General features: G+C 40.8%; 3 protein-coding genes and 1 non-coding gene across 5 annotated transcripts; 2 read left to right on the forward strand and 2 right to left on the reverse strand.

Moving 5' to 3' along the window:
• Positions 1-6689, forward strand: wtap (WT1 associated protein). 2 transcript variants are annotated; one of them, XM_067571939.1, is made up of 8 exons: positions 1-209; positions 785-822; positions 935-990; positions 1091-1149; positions 1262-1389; positions 2545-2723; positions 5168-5322; positions 5453-6689. In XM_067571939.1, exons 2-8 carry the CDS (start codon positions 793-795, stop codon positions 6109-6111), a joined length of 1266 nt encoding a protein of 421 aa, XP_067428040.1. In that variant the 5' UTR covers positions 1-209; positions 785-792; the 3' UTR covers positions 6112-6689. The 2 variants fall into 2 exon arrangements, with proteins under 2 accessions (XP_067428040.1, XP_067428041.1); XM_067571940.1 differs by lacking the exon at positions 1-209 and adding an exon at positions 306-410.
• Positions 6690-8276: 1587 nt separating this feature from the next.
• acat2 (acetyl-CoA acetyltransferase 2) lies at positions 8277-13808 on the forward strand. The gene is made up of 9 exons (XM_067571838.1): positions 8277-8434; positions 9683-9817; positions 9994-10175; positions 11257-11374; positions 11488-11631; positions 11735-11857; positions 11970-12124; positions 12218-12328; positions 12559-13808. Exons 1-9 carry the CDS (start codon positions 8386-8388, stop codon positions 12727-12729), a joined length of 1188 nt encoding a protein of 395 aa, XP_067427939.1. The 5' UTR covers positions 8277-8385; the 3' UTR covers positions 12730-13808.
• Positions 13809-13813: 5 nt separating this feature from the next.
• On the reverse strand, positions 13814-18613 carry tcp1 (t-complex 1). The gene is made up of 12 exons (XM_067571837.1): positions 18422-18613; positions 17828-17913; positions 17587-17715; positions 17127-17224; positions 16912-17022; positions 16591-16772; positions 16118-16244; positions 15447-15622; positions 15185-15308; positions 14855-15047; positions 14589-14752; positions 13814-14309 (listed from the first exon to the last, which is right to left on the reverse strand). Exons 1-12 carry the CDS (start codon positions 18492-18494, stop codon positions 14096-14098), a joined length of 1677 nt encoding a protein of 558 aa, XP_067427938.1. The 5' UTR covers positions 18495-18613; the 3' UTR covers positions 13814-14095.
• Positions 18028-18166, reverse strand: LOC137169965 (small nucleolar RNA SNORA29). The gene has a single exon (XR_010924571.1). It is a non-coding gene; the product is annotated as a small nucleolar RNA SNORA29 (small nucleolar RNA).
• Positions 18614-20159: the final 1546 nt, after the last annotated feature.

Consider the following 20159-nt stretch of genomic DNA (forward strand, 5'->3'; position numbering starts at 1 on the left):
CAGCAAGGCGAGAGCCGCACGGCCATCCAGAGCCATTCTGTCCTGCCTTCGCCTCGGTGAGGAAGATGATGATGGCGATTACGCCGGAGCTAAACAACAAAATATAAACCCACAGCTAATTCTTTTTTTAACGTAATTGCAATTTTGAGTGTCGTAAAGAATCAGCAACGTCGAGGGAGTTTCAAGAAACATCGAAAGAAGCGGGACTGGTGAGTGTTGTGATGGCTGAAGGCCCGATATCTGCAGCCAAGAGCCCGCTAGTTTCAGGAAAAAGGAGCGCAAGGGAGGGAGTCATTTCCTTCACCGCCATTTTGTGATAACAAGGAGCCTAAAACAGAGCCAAGAATTGCATGCTGCCTGGCTTGACATTAAAGAATAACTTGTAGCTAAACACTATAGTTTCATAGCATGTAAGTATTTTGCCAGCGGATGCTAAATGTTGTTAGCAGCCGAGTGTTAACCTTCGTTAGCTTATTTCTATTTCTTGCTATCCATAGCTGCTGACTGCCACACCAGCTAACATTCACATTAGGCTCGACAGCTCTTATTAACTCGTAATGTTCATTTTTCATAAGCGGCCAGATAGTTAACGTGGTTTCCTTTAATGAGCTTTATTTGCAACCTTACAGCATTTGTGTGATAAAAGCGAAGTCGTCTTAATGTGTGTTAAACGCCACTGCGTGTGAACAGCCAGCGCTGTATTGCGAGAGATGATGCAGATATTTTAACACACGACACCCAGCTTTGGTTAATGATGTATTTGTATGTTTGTGTTCACTTCCAGAGTTCACAATGACCAACGAGGAGCCTCTACCCAAGAAGGTGAGTGTGCTTTGCATTTTAAAGCCCGTTATTTGTTTCATTTTCAATTTTCATGTGCCCCCATGTGTGTGTTTCCTTCATCTAACCCGTCTTTGGTTTTCTTTTCATCCAGGTTCGCCTCAGTGAATCTGACATGAAGACCATGACCAGAGAGGAGTTGTGCACAAGGTAAATTACAGCTTTACAACTGGAGATTTATTATATTGTGTGGAAACTTGATCTATTTAGGTCGAGCAGTTAATGTTTACATATAATCTGCTCCTCTTAGATGGAAACAGCATGAAGCGTATGTCCAGGTCCTGGAGGCAAAATATGCAGAGCTATGTTGTAAGTATACCGGCTGTTACATAATAACTATATTGCAATAAAAACTATATTTTGCTGCTTGTGGGAAGGGTTTTTCTTCTGATGTGTTTGCTTTCTCTCCTCATCGTCTTAGCCAATGATGTAACAGGGCTGAAGGAATCGGAGGAGAAGCTCAAGCAGCAGCAGCAGGAGTCTGCACGCCGGGAGAACATCTTGGTCATGCGACTTGCCACCAAGGAGCAGGAAATGCAAGAGTGCACAGTATGTATCTGTTTTTCCACTTACTTCAATCATTTGATAGGAATAAAGGGAACTGTGTTGTTTTTTATAGCACTTTATGCACCACTTGAACTAATGTTTAGTGCTTCTGACAGTATTGTTGGTGCACTCAACACCTCTTAGAGCGAAACCAAACTGCTTTGTCCTCTCTGCTTAAACAGTTCTACTTTCACTGTTATATGAGTGTAATTAATATTATGATACTGTAATATAATCCTTATCTCTCAATAACAGCTAACAGTTACTTTCATCCCTGATTTATTTTTTTACTTTTTATGTTTTGATGAATTGATTGTGTGTTAAATGTCTGCTCATGCGAATCTCATGTTGCCAGATGTCTTAAACATACTTGATTAGTCAGATCAGTGGCAGGAAACCTTACAGAATACTCTATTGTAATATATAAAAGCAAGCAACACCTTATCACCAAGTGTTCTGTACTTGTACTTGATCAAACAGCCGCCGATCAGAATTGAAAATCAGCCAACTCATCTATCAGTTGACGCTATTTCAGCCCTGCGCCGTATCTTGTAGTCATTTGCTACCATAGTATATAGGCCAGAGGTAAACTGTGTTGAGGAAGGCATTCTTTGGTCTTATCAGATTGACAGCCCAGTGGATCACCCAGTGGCTTTAGGGCAGCACATGCCATTCTTACAGGGCAGCTGGGGTAACACATACTTCCAGGTAGAGTTTGTCAAGGTTTTCAACTTGCAGTTGCTTTACTCTTGACCTCTGAGCTGTAGACAGCAGGAGATTTTGACTGAACTGGCTGAATTGTTGGGTGGTTGTCGTGTTCTTAGGCGTATGCTTCATATGTAAAAGTATTCAAATCAGCTCGGTGAAAATTTGACGTAATCATTACTCCAACTTTGAAAAGTGAGTTTATGTTTCGTTTTGAGCTTCCAGGAAAGGAACCCATCTAGTATTCATGTCTTAAAATGATCTAATTTAAAATCAGGTTGTTTTTACAAACTGATAATACAGTTTGAAAACAGCAACAGTCAGAAGTTGCTCAAGCCTTCAGCTTTATTGGCCCGGTTTATTCTCCTGAGACTCTGAGTTGAAACTCTGGTGATTGGTCAACTCCAAAACCCAATTAACTGGTCACTAACACTGGTTTGTTTTATCCTGCAGACCCAGATCCAGTACCTCAAGCAAGTCCAGCAACCCAGTGCGGCCCAACTGCGGTCATCCATGGTGGACCCAGCCATCAACTTGTTTTTCCTCAAAATGAAGGCTGAACTGGAACAGACTAAAGACAAACTGGAGCAGGCCCAAAATGAACTGAGTGCCTGGAAATTTACACCTGATAGGTAAAGACAATCAAAATAACTCCCCCCCCCACCCTCTCAAAAAAAAAAAAAAAAAAAGTCAAGACTTCCTCACGCCCCCCACCCTCACTCTCACTGCAGGCATGCAGGAACAATGGTGGGGGGGAAGGCTGACAAATGCTGTACTCACCACGAGACTCAGACTTTACAGAAAGCCAGTCACTGCAAAACAAAACCGCCATGTTTTTGTACTCTCGCACTGTGCCAGCTACATATCACATAAACTAAAGTGAAAAGACAGTATGGTCAGGTGACACTTGTGTTTCAGCTCTCTCCCCTCGTATCCCCTCACCGTCCAAGGACCTGAAGGAGTCCGGACTGTTCCTGAAGAGGTGGTCTCTCACTCCCCGACACGGATATGCCCTCCCCGCCCCCCCCCCCCCCTCCCTCCCTCAGCTCAAACCAGACAGTTCACATATTAAATAAGGGGTTTATGGTGGAGATTGAGTCAGGCAGGGAGCATCCCTAGCCTAAAACAGCAATTGAACATTTTAAAGACAATTCCCATACTTGTTTTATAAAGACATTTAACTGTGGATTACACCACACACATACCTGCTAGTCTGCCTGAGAAACGTAAAGACTTTTAGATACATTTCAGTAACATGAGGAAAGTTCTAGGATTTAAAAGTAAGACTTTGGGGGGGGGGAAGAGCCACTAGAAATGACATTTAAGACTGTGGGCGGAGCCAGATCCTCGGTCCACAGAGGACTATGGTTCAGGCATGAGGGTCCAGTCACGTGTGTCTGAACATGGGCCCAGTCACGGTAGAGTGTATTTACATGTTTTATTTTGTGACTTGTTTCTTTTTTATTGGCATTTCATTTGATATTTCTCTTGTTTCTCTGAAACAAACACTTACTGCAGTGTGTGTGTGAACCAAGAAGCACGATTGGCTTTAATTGTATACACTTGTGTAAACATTAGGATGAATTAAGCCTTGTGTTTAATTCCTCTGGTAGACATCGTAAAACACACTGCTGTAGGTGCACTGAGTCCTGTTTTCAAGTTGTGAATGCAAATGTCTTTTAACAAGTCATGTTATAAGTTGATGAGAATGTATTTATTGTATTTCTGTGTATTTTTGTGATTGACCTCACGATCTCTCCCTCAGCCATTCACACTAGATTAGACTTTTTCTTTCTCTCCTGTGTGGCATAGATCTTTAGCCACTGTTTTCTCAATGAAACCCACATGGAATCTGTTTTGTTTTTTCCCCTGTTTTTAACAGCAAATTTATATTCAGGTCTCTCACACTCAGGTCAGACGGTGAGGTTTGAGCTGGCAGTGTGTACACAAGCCTTTTTAGGGCTAAAAGCACACTGCCTCCCAGCACTTAAGAGCAATTAATGGATATGATAATGACTGCTAAATGAGAGGAAATGCAGTAAATGTAATTTACTAAATGTGTGGCACATAACTGCAATTTTATCTGTTTTTGATCAGTTTGAAGAACTATCACCACTTTAATGACTTCTGCTTTCAGATACTGAATCATTTGCCTTTATTGTTAATATATCAGTGTCCTTTGGCCAGATTACCTCTATAGGCTTATATAGACTTAAAAGATTGCAGTTTTAAATAATTTGTGTGTCTCTTCTGTGTGCAGATTTTGCACATTTCTTGATTAGGGCTTTTGTAAACCATAATCACAGTAATTGCTAATGTAAACTTAACAGGTGTGCTGGACTGTTGCAGTATTTCTTGACCTGTTGTAAAGTTGAGAAAGCAGCTCCTTAAGCAATTTGATTTTACTGTTACTTGCTCGTTTGTATTTAAAGCAATGACTACACAAAATAGCGCCTGGTTCTGCAGCGCACATTTTCATTTTTTGCTACTCCTAGTTAAGGTTTTCTTGTGGCTTGTCATTCTAATATCACTTTGATCTGTGACATTTTTTATTCTGCCTGTTCTTCGCACTCTGTGATGTGGCGAGTGCTTTTGAACTTTCGGCAGTGGCAGAATTGCTTCTGTTATTTTTGAAGTGCTCACTTTTGTTCAATAATGTAACATGGTGAATTTAAAGCTACAGTGTAAGAATGGGTGCATCAGATCCATAGAAATGTTGGTCTAGGTAGCTTGTTTTGGGTTTAAGCCACAGTGAGGATACATACTCACAAGTTAATTTTAGTGTAAGCGAAAAAATCTTTACTCAGAAATAATGAGATAAGCATTTTACCCAAAAATATAATTAACATTTTTTTTGTACAGAACAGATTTGTGTCAGTGGGATCCTGATAATTCTACATTGCATTGGAGTCTAATAGATATGAAAATCCTGTTGTGGTTAGAGAGTCATGTCGGGATGGTCAGGTTGAAGAGGTTCTGTTTAGGTTAAGTGGGTGAAGCAGGTCAGCGGCATCTCTTTGCCTGTCGTGTTTGTCTCCTGGTTCACTGTGTGATGTGAGACTTGTTTCCCTTACAGCCAAACGGGGAAGAAATTGATGGCCAAGTGTCGAATGCTGATTCAGGAAAACCAGGAGTTGGGCAGGCAGCTGTCCCAGGGACGCATCGCCCAGCTGGAGGCTGAGTTGGCCCTGCAGAAGAAGTACAGCGAGGAGCTTAAGAGCAGTCAAGACGGTGAGCAGTACCAACATCTCGCTACCTGATCATCTTTTTACTTTACCGAGTGTGGCTGCATGTTACGTGTCCATCTTCAGTTGAATTTTGACTTTGTTCTTTGTCTGTTCCTGGTTTCCGTCAACGGCAGAGTTGAATGACTTTATCATCCAGCTAGATGAGGAGGTAGAGGGAATGCAGAGCACCATCCTTGTCCTGCAGCAGCAGCTGAAGGATAGCCGCCAGCAGCTCACCCAAACTCAGGGGGCCTTGGCCGGGGCAGGCCCCAGCAGGACTTCACCCACTGCTTCCAGCTCGTCCGCCGAACCGTCCACCCAGCCCGAGCAGGCCAGCGCACCCTCTGAACCAATGGGCAAAGACTTCGGGAGGGTCTCCAACGGACCAAGCAACGGCAACTCATCCCAGAGGAGCGAGACCACAACGCCAAGCCTGTACCGAGAGGTCAGCAGCACCGAGGAAGACTTTCCCATGTCCCCCATGGTCTCCAGTCCCGGAGAAGCTGAGACCAAACTGTCCAACCACTCAGAGGAGGCGTCAGGGAGTCAGACTGGCGCGGTGAGAGTTGGAGGACCTGTGGGTTTCGGGAGCCAGCTGAGTGCAGGGTACGAGAGTGTGGACTCTCCGACAGGCAGTGAGACCTCATTGACTCAGCACTCGAATGACACAGACTCCACCACCGACCCCCATGAGGACAAGACTGCCCTGGTTACCAAGGGCACCAGGACTGCAGGGTCACGACACGCTCAAAACGGCCTGGACTCCAGCACGAGCGACAGTGCAGTTTTGTAATGTACTTTGACATGTACTGTCTTTTCTTTTTTTTTTTTTTTCTTTTTTTTTATACAATATACAAAACAAGGCAACAAATGCGTAGTCTGTAACACAGCACTGCTGTCCAAGACATTTTGTTTTCACCCTGCTCCCCCTTGCCTATCGTGATGCCTCTGTCACATTTGTGTTGCTTAACGGGGATATAACAGGAATGGGTTAATGTTAGATTTGAATTGAGTGGATGTATGATTTAAAAACTAGTACGTTTCATTCTGCTGTTTATTTGAGCACGTCTATGCTGTTCTTGTTTGAGCTCTTGACACTGAAATCAGGCATCTGGTGTTGTAACTCATTGTCAAAAGTCAGTAAAATCACTGAATTACAGTAGCTTCGCAATATTCAGAAGGTCATTTTTAGATGTTGGCCTGTGTTCTGTTTGTTTCTTTTTTTAAAGCAATTTTAATTTTTCATTGACAAAAAAATTCAGTTCAAAAGATTCTGTTGAATTGTGAGTAGTTTATATGCGATGTTCATATTATTCTGACTTCAGTCCTTTTCATGTACTGACCAAATACCAATAAAGATTTTTAATACTATGGAGTAAAACCAGTTATTACTCCCATCGATACATTAAAACATTATTAGTTTACATAAACATATAACCTATTGGCTTAACTGAGGTATAAATATTTAAAAGGACTCTTGTAAAGAACCCCACTGAGTCTGAAAGACAGCTTTCTGAGTCTTTTAACAAAATTAATTATTCAACATTGACCTTATTTAGTCAAAGTTACTGAGTAAAGAATGAGAATGAGTATGTATAAAACTAAGAGGGATTCTGCTGCTGCAACTTACAGCTCATTTGTCTAATTTTAAATAAGATAAAACTTTATTGATCTTAGGGGGAAAATTAAGCATTACAGCAGCACAAGAAGAAGTCATAGATAGGATCAGGACAATCTATATATTTCTCTATATGTACTGGATATGCAGGTAACAAATATAAATTAGAAAACTGAACTCAGTGCATTACCCTTACCAGACCAGTGTGGATAAATGTATGTACTAAATCAAACAATACACATCAAGGTGACACAGTACATACAGTATATTTGGAATTAATATTTCTATATAGATTGCTGTTCATATGTTGATTAGTATGTATGCATAATAAATATGCATTATGTGAAAAATAACAATTTATATGGATAATTCTTAAATTATTGTCCATTTTGGTCTGGAATGTTTTAGATAATCTATCGATATGTTTTATTTCTGTTCTGTGTAGAAAAACCTGCTGATAGTGACTCCAAAGAATATATTTAAATAATATATAATTTTAGGCATTTTATTGTAACATTCAGATGAAATCATCATTTCTATCACACCACAAAACTGGTGTTTTTGTTTTTGTTTTGTTTTTTTTTAAAAAGCAACAACATACCTTGTGTTCCAACATATTTCAGAATCATCTTTATTGGCCAAGTATGTCCACATACACAAGGAATTTGACTGGTTTAGTGGCTCTCAGTATGCTTACACACAATAACAACACAAAAATATTCAGATATAGACACAAGTAGTGAATATAAACAGGTGGAACCATCTCTGTGAACTGTAAACAGGATAAAAAATAGTGCAAAGAAGTGAAGAGTGCTGAGATAAATATTGAATGGTAAAAAAAAATGTTACTTCATATACATGGTGGTTATATACAGTATATACAGCCATATTTCATGAAATTTCACACAAACTAATATTAATATTAGTAATATTAATATATCTGTAGACTAGTATACTAGTAGCCTAGTATACTAGTATAGTATTAGTATAAATATTAGTATGTGATTTGATATATTTTCACGTAACATATTAAATGGGACTGCTGCCTGGGGACATTTGCTTTAATTCAGTTCAGGAAGTGATCTTTCATGAAGGAGCGCTCTTCCTCCGGGGCACATGGTGGCGCTGTGGTGCATCTTCTCCTCAGTTACAGTTTCATATCGCCTGGTCGCGTTTTTATTTCCCTAGGACGACGACATAATAACCTGCCCTAGTCTGTCTCTGATTGGTTGACCCTGATATTCTACCCTACCCCTAACCAATCTCACTGCTCATGCCTAAACCTAACCAACCCAACCAATGAAGGCAAGGAGAACTAGCCAATCAGAGGCAGAGTAGGGCGTGTCATGACTTCGCCATCCTAGGAAATAGTATCAACAGAGCACAGTGCAGGTTGGACACACAGGAACATTTCTCTGAAGAAAGGACTCCAACCAGCCGACTATCAGCATGAACACAGATCCTGTTGTCATCGTCTCTGCCGCACGGACACCAATCGGTAAAATCCTTTAATAGTTACCACACACACATTATTTGGAAACACTTCGCTCCTGTTACATTTCTAATCTACTGTTGCTACATTGTAGCTCGTTGCTGTGGTGAAATGAACTGTTTTGTAAATAAACAATCTGTTTAGTTATTGTGCTTCATTGTATAAATATGATGTTTGTCTCGTTTAATTTGGGAGAGTGGTTGGTGTCATTCAATTAGACACGATAGAGTCTGCTGAGCACTGATTGGTTCGCCCCAGTGTCCGGAGTGTTTTGAGCGCAGTGATTGGCTGACTGGTCATAGTGCCACGAGGCAGGACTCCAAATCATTGGCTGCCTATAACGTATTGTCACGCAAGGGTGTGTGTGTCCTCTCCTGGATGTGATATTTAATTTAATTTGACAGCAATTCAACAGGACATCCTTCAATGAGACAGATAACACATCATACCTGCCAATTTAAAGTCTTAATATGTGTTTATATAGTAATTTTTCATTGTTTCATGTCAATGTCCACAACAAAGTTAAATATAGGATTTTGCTATTGCAGTATTAAAAAGTAAAAAGTGTGAAATTAACTTTTTACTATTAATTAATCAGTGTATTACATTTTAGATGAATCAATTCAGGAACTATTGGTTGATTAATCAGTCAGTCTATATAAAACTACTCTGATAGGCATTCAAAGATGTCACTTCAGGCCTACAGAACTTCAAATCAAAAATTTAAATAATCCCTCAATCAATCCATGGTTTAGTCTGTAGAAGGTGGAAAATGGTTTCCAAAGCCCAAAGTGCCGTCCTCATAATGCTTGTTTTGTCCTACTTATGCTTCAAAATCCAACAGTGTTCAATGTACAAATAAATTACAAGGTAAACCTGGAAGCAGCTAATTTTTTGGCATTTTTAAAAATTAATAAATGACCTAATTTATCAATTAAATATGTTGAAGAACAGAGTATGACACAGATACCGTGTGAGACACCATGATATAAAATACATTTAAGCAGTTAATTGTCTTATGATTGACTAATCAGATAATTGTCTCATTGCTTCAGCACTAAACCAACACCAACAAAACAACCACATTAAATAGACTGTCATTAAAAAGACGTTTATTTGATTCAGCCTGTAATACAAGTATTTAGGCATTGTTGACCTACAAAGGCAGCACAAGTCTCCTCTCCATGTAAATTGATTGGTAAAAATATGTTTACTGAATGGTATGTTGACCCTCTACTTCCCATTTTTACCCAGGGTCCTTGAACGGTGCTCTGTCCACGGTACCTCTGCATGACCTGTGTTCAGTGGTGATCAAGGACGTTCTAAAGAGGGCTGGGGTGAAGCCAGAGGAGGTCTCTGAGGTTATCATGGGACACGTCCTAACAGCAGGTAACAGCTTAGGAAATCATTAAAGTGTGCTCATGCATGGCAGAGATCCCATAACAGCTGTATTAGGCAACATCAACCTGATATGACATTTCTCTCTCAATATTTCTGCTCACTTAACCTTCTCTTTCATTGGTGTTCACTGCCTTTGCTTTTTTTTTTCATTCTCTGTCCTTGAGGTCACGGACAGAACCCGGCACGTCAGGCCAGCGTTGGGGCAGGTATCCCCTACCCTGTCCCGGCCTGGAGCTGCCAGATGGTGTGTGGCTCCGGGCTGAAGGCTGTGTGTCTGGCAGCTCAGTCCATCCAGGCTGGAGAGTCTACTGTGGTGGTGGCAGGGGGCATGGAGAGTATGAGCAGGGTAGGTTATAAAATGAGGGATATGAAATAGCATATATATAGATCAGGTGGGTAAAGGAGTATGTGGGCATCTGATTTAAAAGCCTATTGTAAAATGGGCAGAATATGGAGCAGTAATACTTTTCAGGTACTGTCAGATATATGTGTCTGTAGCATTGAGTATTGGCAGTCGTCAAGTTCCAAAAGTTGGCATTGAATGTCTGGTCAAATTAGAATTACTCTCTTAATCATGTCTATGATTACTGGGCTTTTATAGGAATGCAAACCCTACTTTGGCACATTTTACTGTGTATTGAGAACTACATGTTCTCTGATTGAATAGTGCCTGATTATATAAAAATGATGTCAATTTTACTCGTTTTTTACTTACATAAGGTTATTTTTGTTCATTTGAGAACTCTGGATTTTTTGTTAACAGAAAGAAAGGTAGAAAAACATATTAATAGTTCTCACAGTTATGTATTTAAGAAAAAGCATAATTTGGTAGCAGTTTGACTCTAGTATTGAACATTATTTTCTATTATTTATTATTTAGAACAGAAAGCTGGCCCTAGGTCTAAATGCTGTAGTTCTGATGCTGGTGCACAACAAATTAAATAGTTACGTCAATGTTTTCCAACATTCAGTGGTAAAAAGAGCGATCTATCCTTCATAAGTTAGTTATTGTGTCCCACATGGACTTACAACACACCAAAATACAGTTGCAGTGGTGAAACATTTGTCAAATATAGACAAGAACAAAACTTCTTACATTACATTGCAAACAAAGAACTTTGTCATCTGTGCAAGGCTCTACAGATAAAATCAGCCACATAAAATGTTCCCTTCCTGAAACACAGGTTTTTTATGATCATTCATCCAGAAAAAATCATCAGAATTTAAGAATATTTTACTAAATGGCACAGCCCTTAAATCATCCTATAATGAGCAATAAAAGGTAAAATGGACTTCTCATCTACATGAAATAGCAAACAGTCTTTTCTCTTTAGTTAGACCAGAAAACCTGCCTGTTCCTTTAGCTACTGGTAATATACTTGGCTTCATAATAAGCGCTCCTGTATGTCTCCTCTTTGTCCTCTCAGGCTCCTCACACACTGCAAATGAGAGCAGGAGTGAAGATGGGCGACGCCTCCCTGCAGGACTCCATGGTGGCCGACGGTCTGACAGATGCCTTTCATAACTACCACATGGGCATCACAGGTCTGGGATGTATTTGTGATTTCTGTACAGCAGCCAGTGTTTTTTTTTTATGTTGTATGATGACATATAAATCAGTAGTTATTGCCGTAATAAATCTTAATATATTTTCTCAGCTGAGAATGTGGCAAAGCAGTGGGGTGTCAGTCGAGAGGAGCAGGACCTGTTCGCTGTCCAGTCCCAGAACAAAACAGAGGCTGCGCAGAAAGCAGGACATTTTGATCAAGAGATTGTCCCCGTCATGGTGCCGTCCAGAAAAGGCAAGGAGTACTTTAAAGGATGTAGTTGATCCTTATATGTCAGAAAAATCGTGTCATCTGTCATTGGTGTGTATTTATTGTAACATTTCTCTGTCGTCTTCAGGTCCAGTGGAGGTGAAGGTGGATGAGTTTCCTCGTCATGGCAGCAACATGGACAGCATGTCCAAACTCAGACCCTGCTTCATAAAGGACAGCAGCGGCACCGTCACCGCTGGCAACGCCTCAGGTTCGGGAGTTGGTGCTCTTTATTTTTTGGCGTGCAAAGAGGTGACATCACTGAGGTTTCTCTCAGATGTCTAGCATGTACAGCATGATATTTAAAGCTGTTTTTACTGTAGGTATAAATGATGGAGCAGCAGCGACTGTCCTAATGAGCCAATCAGAGGCTGCGAGGCGCGGCGTAAAACCCATGGCCAGAATTGTATCGTGGGCTCAAGCTGGCCTTGACCCATCCATCATGGGAACTGGGCCAATACCAGCCATCAGGAAAGCGGTGAGCAGTCAGCAGCAGCTAATTGTAACAATGCTTGAGAAAATGTTTCCCTGTTTTTAATGTTGTCATTCTCATGTCTTGTTCCTCTGTTAGGTGGAGAAAGCGGGCTGGCAGCTAGACCAGGTTGACTTGTTTGAGATCAATGAAGCGTTTGCTGCTCAGTCTGTTGCTGTGGTCAAAGAGCTGGGTCTGAAAGGAGACAAGGTAAGTCTGACTGCTCAGCATTAATAGTAATATTATGTCTCAGTTGGTGATGGATTTTAATTTTGAGTCAAGTTTAGTCCACAAAAGTAGCATAAAAGCTGAGTATCTTAGAGGTTAGAAACCATCACACAACAGGAGGTTAAAGAAATGCAGAAATGAGGTTCAGTGCCTTAAAACTGCAGCTGGCAGATTTACATCTTTACACAGACATGTTTTCGTTTTCTCCTCAGGTGAATGTGAGTGGCGGCGCCATTTCTCTGGGTCATCCTATCGGTATGTCTGGCTGCAGAGTGCTGGTGACCCTGTTGCACGGACTACAGAGGACCGGAGGCTGTAAAGGCGTGGCGTCCCTCTGCATCGGAGGAGGAATGGGTATCGCCATGTGTGTGGAGAGAGTTTGAGACGATAATATGATGCTGCTTTACAGAATGCACTTAATCTCATGTTTTTAAATGGAGAAGGGACACTGACACTGTTTACACTACAGGTACGATATATATATACACGATAATGTTTACCTGGGTTCTTCCAGTCACTGTACTTGAGGTAAAAGTGATGGTTTTTATTGTGATTGTTGGATCCTGTCCAACAGTAGCTTTCAATTCTCACTGTGAAGAACTTAAATTTAAATTCAACCCTCCTCAGGTTAGATGTGTACAATGTGAATTAATACAATGGTTCTCAGAGTGACGTCTGGGGACCCCCAAAGAGGGGAATAATTTAACTACAATTCCATCCACACAGTGACACAAGGACAGAATGTATGACTATTATCATGGGTTTCATACACTTTCTGTAATAAAACACCTAAAAGCAAAACTCTTATCAGATTTCGGACCCCGGGACATAATCTTATGAAATTGGGGTCTGTAGTCTAATTTGTTTCTGTTAGGGGTCCTTGACATGAAAAAGTTTGAGAACCACTGACTTTAATATCAGAGGATTTTAGGTCTTGTCACTATAGATATGTAAATCTAATGTATACTGACAGCTTCAACATTAAGCAGTAGTAACTTGTTTGTATAACCTGGTGTTAGGTGTGCTTAAGTAGCGACAAAGAGTCGATGAAGAGTGGACGATCTCCATGTAAAACCAGCTGTGTTCAGTTACCAGTACTATTCTAACTGATATAAGTAGAATACTAAATGTATTAGTTCACAGTATAGACAGGCTCTGGAGGACATGCTACCTTCTCTGTTGAGCATAGTTTTGCAACTACTGGTGTAATTTATTTTAAGTCATTCAATAGATTTAACTTGCTCTAAACACAAATCTGATACCTTTTCAACATTCCAATTGATTGATGGACCTTGTTTCTCTGATCAATTGTGCAGACAACAGCCTTCAACTACAGCTAAGTGCCATGAGGTTAAGTATGCTAGCCTTCCTTACCCGAGTGCTTCCTGTACATAGACAGATGTTATGAAAATGTTTCCTGTAATCTAGCTGTTGAACATATCAATAAAAGAACTCCAAGCCATAGAGTCAAGTACTTATTTCACTCTTTTACTGAAGCCAGCACAATAACCACATGTAGCCATTTTGAATTACCAAATCAACGGTCATTTACAGCCATTGGTGGTTTATTAATTGTCCAAAAAAAAACCAAAAAAACAATCACTTACAGTTCCTATGGAAGCGAGAGTCCAAAGGGAGTGGGAGAACAGTAAACAGGCAAAGTGCACGGCCTACACTAGAGCAACAGCCATGAAGAGCTCCTTACGTATAAATACAGACGCTGAACTTATCAAGACCAATCGCAGCTTTTTAACCCTCTAGAGATCCTGACTGCACAGCATCCCTGTATGACTGCCCGCCCTCCTTCGGCTCTGGGAACAGTTTGATGAGGTCGTCAATGCGGAGGATGGTGATAGCAGCCTCGGTGGCAAACTTGAGGCTCTTTGTCTTAACCATGGTGGGTTCGTACACGCCAGCTTGACGGTTGTCTCTGGGCTTGCCGTTCACCAAGTCCAGACCAATCCTGCAGGACACAAAAAGAGGTCAAATACTATTTAACTTGCTCGCAGAAAGTTTGTTTCGCAAAATCTCTCCTGTAACACCCTGGATTTTTTGTCTCAATGCTTAGCTTCACAGAGGAGAAAGAAGAGGTTGGCATGTAACAAGGGTCTTTATCTGGACTTGGACTTTTAGCTCTCAAGAATTCTAAACCTAAATCCGCAGTGCCACTTCACAAGATGCAGGACAAGTTGAAGAAAAATATTACAGTCTCATGACAGGTGTAGTAAGGCGACAGACTCACCACTTCAGATTCTTGCGTTCAGGATTGACCTGAGCCTCATTGTGGAAGGCGCGAAGCTTGGCCACCAGATCAGTGGAGTCCTGTGCTGCGTTTACAGCCAGTGTTTTGGGGATGACGAGGAGAGACCGAGCAAACTCAGCAATGGCCAACTGCTCTCGGGAACCCTGAAGAAACAAAATATTCAATGAGTTACAACCCAACACTATGCTCATTGCAAATCACCACTTTTTTTTTTATTTTTAAAATCCACATTTCTTCAGGCTTACCATGCTGGTAGCATAGTTCTCCAGATAGATTGACAGTGCTGCCTCAACAGCGCCGCCTCCTGGCACCACAGACTTGGACTCCAGCACCCTCTTCACCACACAGAGAGCATCGTGCAGCGAGCGCTCCATCTCGTCACACATGAAGTCGTTGGCCCCGCGCAAGATGATGGAGGCTGATGTGCGTGCTTTGGTACTGCGAGGATAATAGTAGAGAATGAGAAAACAGCAGTTTTGTGTTATTGTTAATTGTACCAGTTTATCAAAACTGCTGCCAGAGCTACAGTTTCAGTAAGTATAAAACATTTCTATATATATAGTTGCGTTTCTTACTTCTTGACAAGGATGAGTTCATCATCACAGATGCGTTCCTGCACAATTTCTTCAGCCTGGCCGAGCATAGTGGCCTCAAATGTCTCCTCTCCCTCCAAATTGGTCAGAGAAGGGCAGAGGGTGGCTGAAAATAGACAAATACAACTAAAGTCAAAAACTGACACTAGTTTCAACCGGTGAATATCAGGGCTAAACCAAAACAGTAAAAATGTCTGTAACTTAAAAGTCCATCAGCACAAACTACGACATGCTTCCTTCTTACCGCCTGTTGCCTTGGCGATGCGTTTGAGGTCCCTCTTAAGAACTCTCCTCACTGCCATGGCTCCAACATCCACAAAGTACTTCAGACACATGTCATCAATGCCACCGGTGGTCAGGATGACATTGGCACCTGATGCCAGAATCTTCTGGATCCTCTCCTTGGTGATATCAGATTCCCTAGAACAGCAAAGTTACATTTTGTTTCAGTTAGTTCAGTGATATTTAGGATTAAATAATAGACAGTACAGAAATATAAAGCATTATCTTAATGGCATCTGTGCAGACGTCCAATTTAACAAGTCAATAGTGATTTGTATGGTTCAGCAAAAAAAGAAACTACAGGCAGACAGTACAATGTGACATGATGAACTATACAAAGTTTTGTGTGGTGTTGAAAAATATATAATTAAGCTGAATTCTGTAAGCAAACTACAGTTGCATGATCTTGCGCATTATGCATATAAAGTCTTTATTATAAAAAATTGTCCAGCCCACAATAGTGGACCAGCAGCTCAGAGAGAAGCTGCTGCCTTGACTCGGGGCTGCTTATGTTTTCTCCCACGCGTATCACTGTGTAAACTATTGATTCAGTGTCACAGCAAATTTAAATGGGATGATTCTTGAGCGCATGTTTATAAGACAGCAGAAGGAAAAAAATATCCCATAATCAACCTTTGTCTGATCTGGTCAAGCTTCTCTGGGTCGTTGATAATGACTTGGACTCCCATCTTCATCTTAGTCTTCTGCAGGCTGAAGTCCAGGCAAGCAATCTTGGCGTTGACAACTCTCTTTACCATGCCTGTGGACAGAAAGAACAGCTTGTTCAACATGGGAAATACTTAAATTCAATAATCAATTTAAAATCAGCTATACCATACAACTTCAACAAGCATCACAAAATGTGACTAAAACTTATGTAATTTAATTTCAGGGCGATATTCTACTGTCTGGCCAGAAAAGAGGTGCCACAGTGTACAAACTACTGTGACTACATTCCTTCCAAAGCCAGTTTACTGTCTCCCACGCGTATCACTGCGTACGCCATCAGGCAAGACATAGCAGCAAAAATAAATGGGAATGTAAACAGCTGCATTTGAGATAACAAAAACTTGATACAGGAATTCCAGGCTTCATAAACAACATACCTTGTGAGCCAACTGTGCAGTTCAATGCATATCCATTAACCAAGAAACTCTCTTTCTGGCTGCGGCCGTGGGCTTTCAGCACATTGACAGAGTTGATGGGATATTTGGCCACACCCTTGCCATCCACAAACTTCACAGCCAAGGCAGCATCCACCACCATGTTTGCAAAGAAATCTGCATCACTGAGGGCTCAGGGGTCAAGGCAGATAAAGGCAGCACAGAACTGTTCCACTCACATGCAAGAAACGTAAACACCACTGAATACAAATTGTGCCCTCTAACTGCAAACTCTTCATAGTATCATAGAGTTAGAAAGGATACACTCCAATGATTTTGGAGGACATGGAGGTCTTGGCTGCATTGATTAAGCACTCTCTGCCCAGGTCATCTGTTCCGATAGTGAGATTCTCATTAATGTAACGCACTGCCTCCCTGTAAGAAGACAAAACAAGTTTGTTCATCAGAAAACATGCAACCAAATTTACAGTTAAAATGTAGCAAAGCTTCAAGATTTATTTTCAATGTTAGCATCTTACTTGCAAGCCAGACGATATCCACTGATGACTGATGTGGGGTGAATCTTCTGCTTCACCAGCTCATCTGCACTCTTGAGCAACTCTGCGGCAAGAATTACCTAGAAGAATAGAACACACTGTGTGAACTGGGCCCATATAGCCGCTTAGGATGCTTTGTTACACCAACAATGAAAAAAAAAAAGTTATGGACTTGGCAGTGTACCATCATTTCATTAGAGGCGGCAGAGATAAGGCTGCTCAGCCTCTTCAGACATTGAAGGACAGTTCTCTCTCCTGTTAGCATAGCCACACATCCGTAATAAAAGGCAGATGCATGGTACTAAAACAGGATATACAATTCACTTGCTACAACTTGGTGTTATGTTCAAGGACAGAAAAGCCTGAATAAATTGACCGAACACACTCAATTCTCCCTGCGGGTTTATGATGCTCTACGTCTGCAGCTGTTGGCCTTACTCACCACAGACGTGGTCCCATCTCCGACCTCCTTGTCCTGCAGGTCAGCCAGTTCACACAGGACCTTGGCAGCTGGGTGCTCCACTTCCAGCAGCTTCAGGATGGTTGCTCCATCGTTGGTGATGGTCACGTCCTGTCAAGACGACAGTGAGAGAAAGAAATGATGAGCACCTCCTCCTAACCATTAATTATCATTTACGCAGACTTATATAAGAGATAGAGATATTACTGAATGTGACACAGACCCCAATGTCGTCCACCAGCATCTTGTCGAGGCCAACAGGTCCCAGGGAGCTCTTGACAATGTTGGCGATGGATGCTGCGGCCATGACTGCAACGAAAAGGAGACAGATGCTACTAACTTACAACTGAATAAGCTTCACTCGACATTTATACACAATTTGTACAGACATGTCTCACATAAATTCCAAAAAACACGTTTGATATAGCACTATTCTGTCATTTTATTCAGTGGGGTATACAGAGCCATAGCCACACCTTCAGACCATGACAGTGTTTTTTCTATCCCATTAGCATAGCCGTCCATTCATGGCAGTGCGAGTGGAAGGTACTGAAATGGGAGTAAGAAGTCCTAATAAATGCTGTTTGCGTTAAGTGGCCATTGTGTAGATATAGCAGGCCTGACTGTGCTTTGCAAAAAATACGCTAGAGGCGGAGTAGAGGCTTTAAAGTTAACATGAACCGTCGCTAGCATTAGCATAAGCCGCACGTGTGGTACATGCAGTAAATGACTAAGATTTCTTGCCGACAATTTGAGAAGCAGAGAAAAGAAGTGAAGCGCATCTGAAACGCCAAGCAAATACAGCACAACCACTCACCATTTTGAGTGCGAACAGATTCGCCAGTTGTTCTCTGGCCGAGCACATTTAACGGACCATCAAGTAGCGACATTTTGGACCACCACAAGACCGAGAAGAAAGGAAGTGGCGCAATGCACTCTGGGTAACCGGGTATTGACCAGAAGGTTCGAGAAGTTACAGCGCGGGAATCAAAGTATGAAGGGTTTTAATTATAAAACCGACATAAACTGTAAGGTTGTAAAAGGGCTCAAGTCAACCAGCTCCCTTATCGAAATCAGAAAATGACGTTTTTTGACGTTGCTTCATTAAAAACTACATTTCCCATAATTCCTCTGAACTAAACGCTCCTCGCTCTTCTTGGTTCTTGAGACGTTGTCAAGGAGACGGGCTGCCAGTGCGTCCTCTGCTGTTCATGTCCCGTGACGACAGTTTTTAAAATACAAATAATATACATTTTATTTGTAAATCTCACAGTGCTTTAAAAAAAAAATAATTTCAAATATATAATACAGTCATTAAAGAACATTGCACATGACAAATAAAACCAGGAAACTGATATAATATAAATCCTTATATAATTAATTCTTGTATCCGGAATAGAAATAGAAGTGACAAGATAAGATAATCAGTAGAGATAAAACAAAACACAAAAAGAAAACAAACAAAAAAGAAAGACCAGAGGTGTGTTTTGAAGCTGCCAAAAATGAAAAATGAACTGTTTTCTGTTTCTGTTTTCTGAGTTTTTAACAGAGGAGAGATACATGTGAAAATCTGTCAGGAACACTCTTAAGGTAGGCTTTTTTTATGCATCTCATCTTATAATAAAGAATTTTCCCATAATGATGTCAAGATTTGTCTGAATTTTGGAAATCATAAGAGAGTAGTCGACGATAGTTAGTTTGACCATACCTTAATTTACAGGAAAAAATGTGCTTCACAGTGCACAGAGCTACGCCTGCAATGAAACTATCTAGAAGAATACAGTAGTGATGTTTTTATTTTCACATAATGGAGTATACAGATATTCCTTTTTTTCCTTTCATACATTTCCCCCCATTTTTTCTCCTCTTATTTCTTCTCCTTGTACTGAGTAGCATTTTCCTTTGTTTGCCTTTTTGGAGGATTTGCACAGTACAAAGTGATGCTATAATATATGGTGATTTTAGTTTTTCCTTGGATTTTCTACCAAAGAGCACTGGCAATTACTTTTTTCTGTAGCTGTAGAATATCCTGCACAGTACAAATCTTGGTCACGCTTATTTCCTAACAAACAAATTTAAGGGATCTTTATCAAAACTGTTTGTTTATGTTGTTAATGTTTTTATTTTTAAAAAAGCGATATTAGCAGATGTGTTATTATCAGGTTTTTATAACTCTCAAATATAATATATAGTAACAACCTCAAAAGTCCATCAGTAGGGCTACACTCCTTATTTACTGAGGGCATACTGCCTCTCATTTTGGCTTTCTTTGGGTATTTTTTTGATTTTGAGTGTTTGGGTCTGCATTATGCATGTCTCCAGAACATAGATTTGTACGGTACATACACTCATAAAACAACAAATCACTACATACATATAAAGTATGTGATTAGTGGGATCCTCAATTCAGTACTGCTATGGTAGAGGGGACAAAACTACTGAAATGTGCCTTTTTTCATTTGTATCCTTTACCTCCAACTAGATGGGAGTAGTGTGAAAAATGGGGTTAAGAGGGTGTGTGCCATGTAAGTAATGGTTCTCTTATTGAGATCAAA

Source organism: Thunnus thynnus, chromosome 18 (assembly GCF_963924715.1).
Source record: "Thunnus thynnus chromosome 18, fThuThy2.1, whole genome shotgun sequence".
Taxonomy (NCBI): domain Eukaryota; kingdom Metazoa; phylum Chordata; class Actinopteri; order Scombriformes; family Scombridae; genus Thunnus; species Thunnus thynnus.

Bases quoted from the DNA above. Each gene is read 5' to 3' on its own strand.
- wtap (XM_067571939.1), top strand. From the start codon at position 793: ATGACCAACGAGGAGCCTCTACCCAAGAAG. The intron at 1,150-1,261 runs GTAAGTATACCG...TCATCGTCTTAG, and splicing joins AAAATATGCAGAGCTATGTT to CCAATGATGTAACAGGGCTG. The intron at 5,323-5,452 runs GTGAGCAGTACC...CGTCAACGGCAG, and splicing joins GCTTAAGAGCAGTCAAGACG to AGTTGAATGACTTTATCATC.
- acat2 (XM_067571838.1), top strand. From the start codon at position 8,386: ATGAACACAGATCCTGTTGTCATCGTCTCTGCCGCACGGACACCAATC. The intron at 11,858-11,969 runs GTTCGGGAGTTG...TTTTTACTGTAG, and splicing joins CACCGCTGGCAACGCCTCAG to GTATAAATGATGGAGCAGCA. The intron at 12,329-12,558 runs GTAAGTCTGACT...TTTTCTCCTCAG, and splicing joins TGGGTCTGAAAGGAGACAAG to GTGAATGTGAGTGGCGGCGC.
- tcp1 (XM_067571837.1), bottom strand. From the start codon at position 18,494: ATGTCGCTACTTGATGGTCCGTTAAATGTGCTCGGCCAGAGAACAACT. The intron at 16,245-16,590 runs GTATGTTGTTTA...TTCTGTCCACAG, and splicing joins CTGCACAGTTGGCTCACAAG to GCATGGTAAAGAGAGTTGTC. The intron at 15,623-16,117 runs GTTGATTATGGG...TTGCTGTTCTAG, and splicing joins CTTGACCAGATCAGACAAAG to GGAATCTGATATCACCAAGG.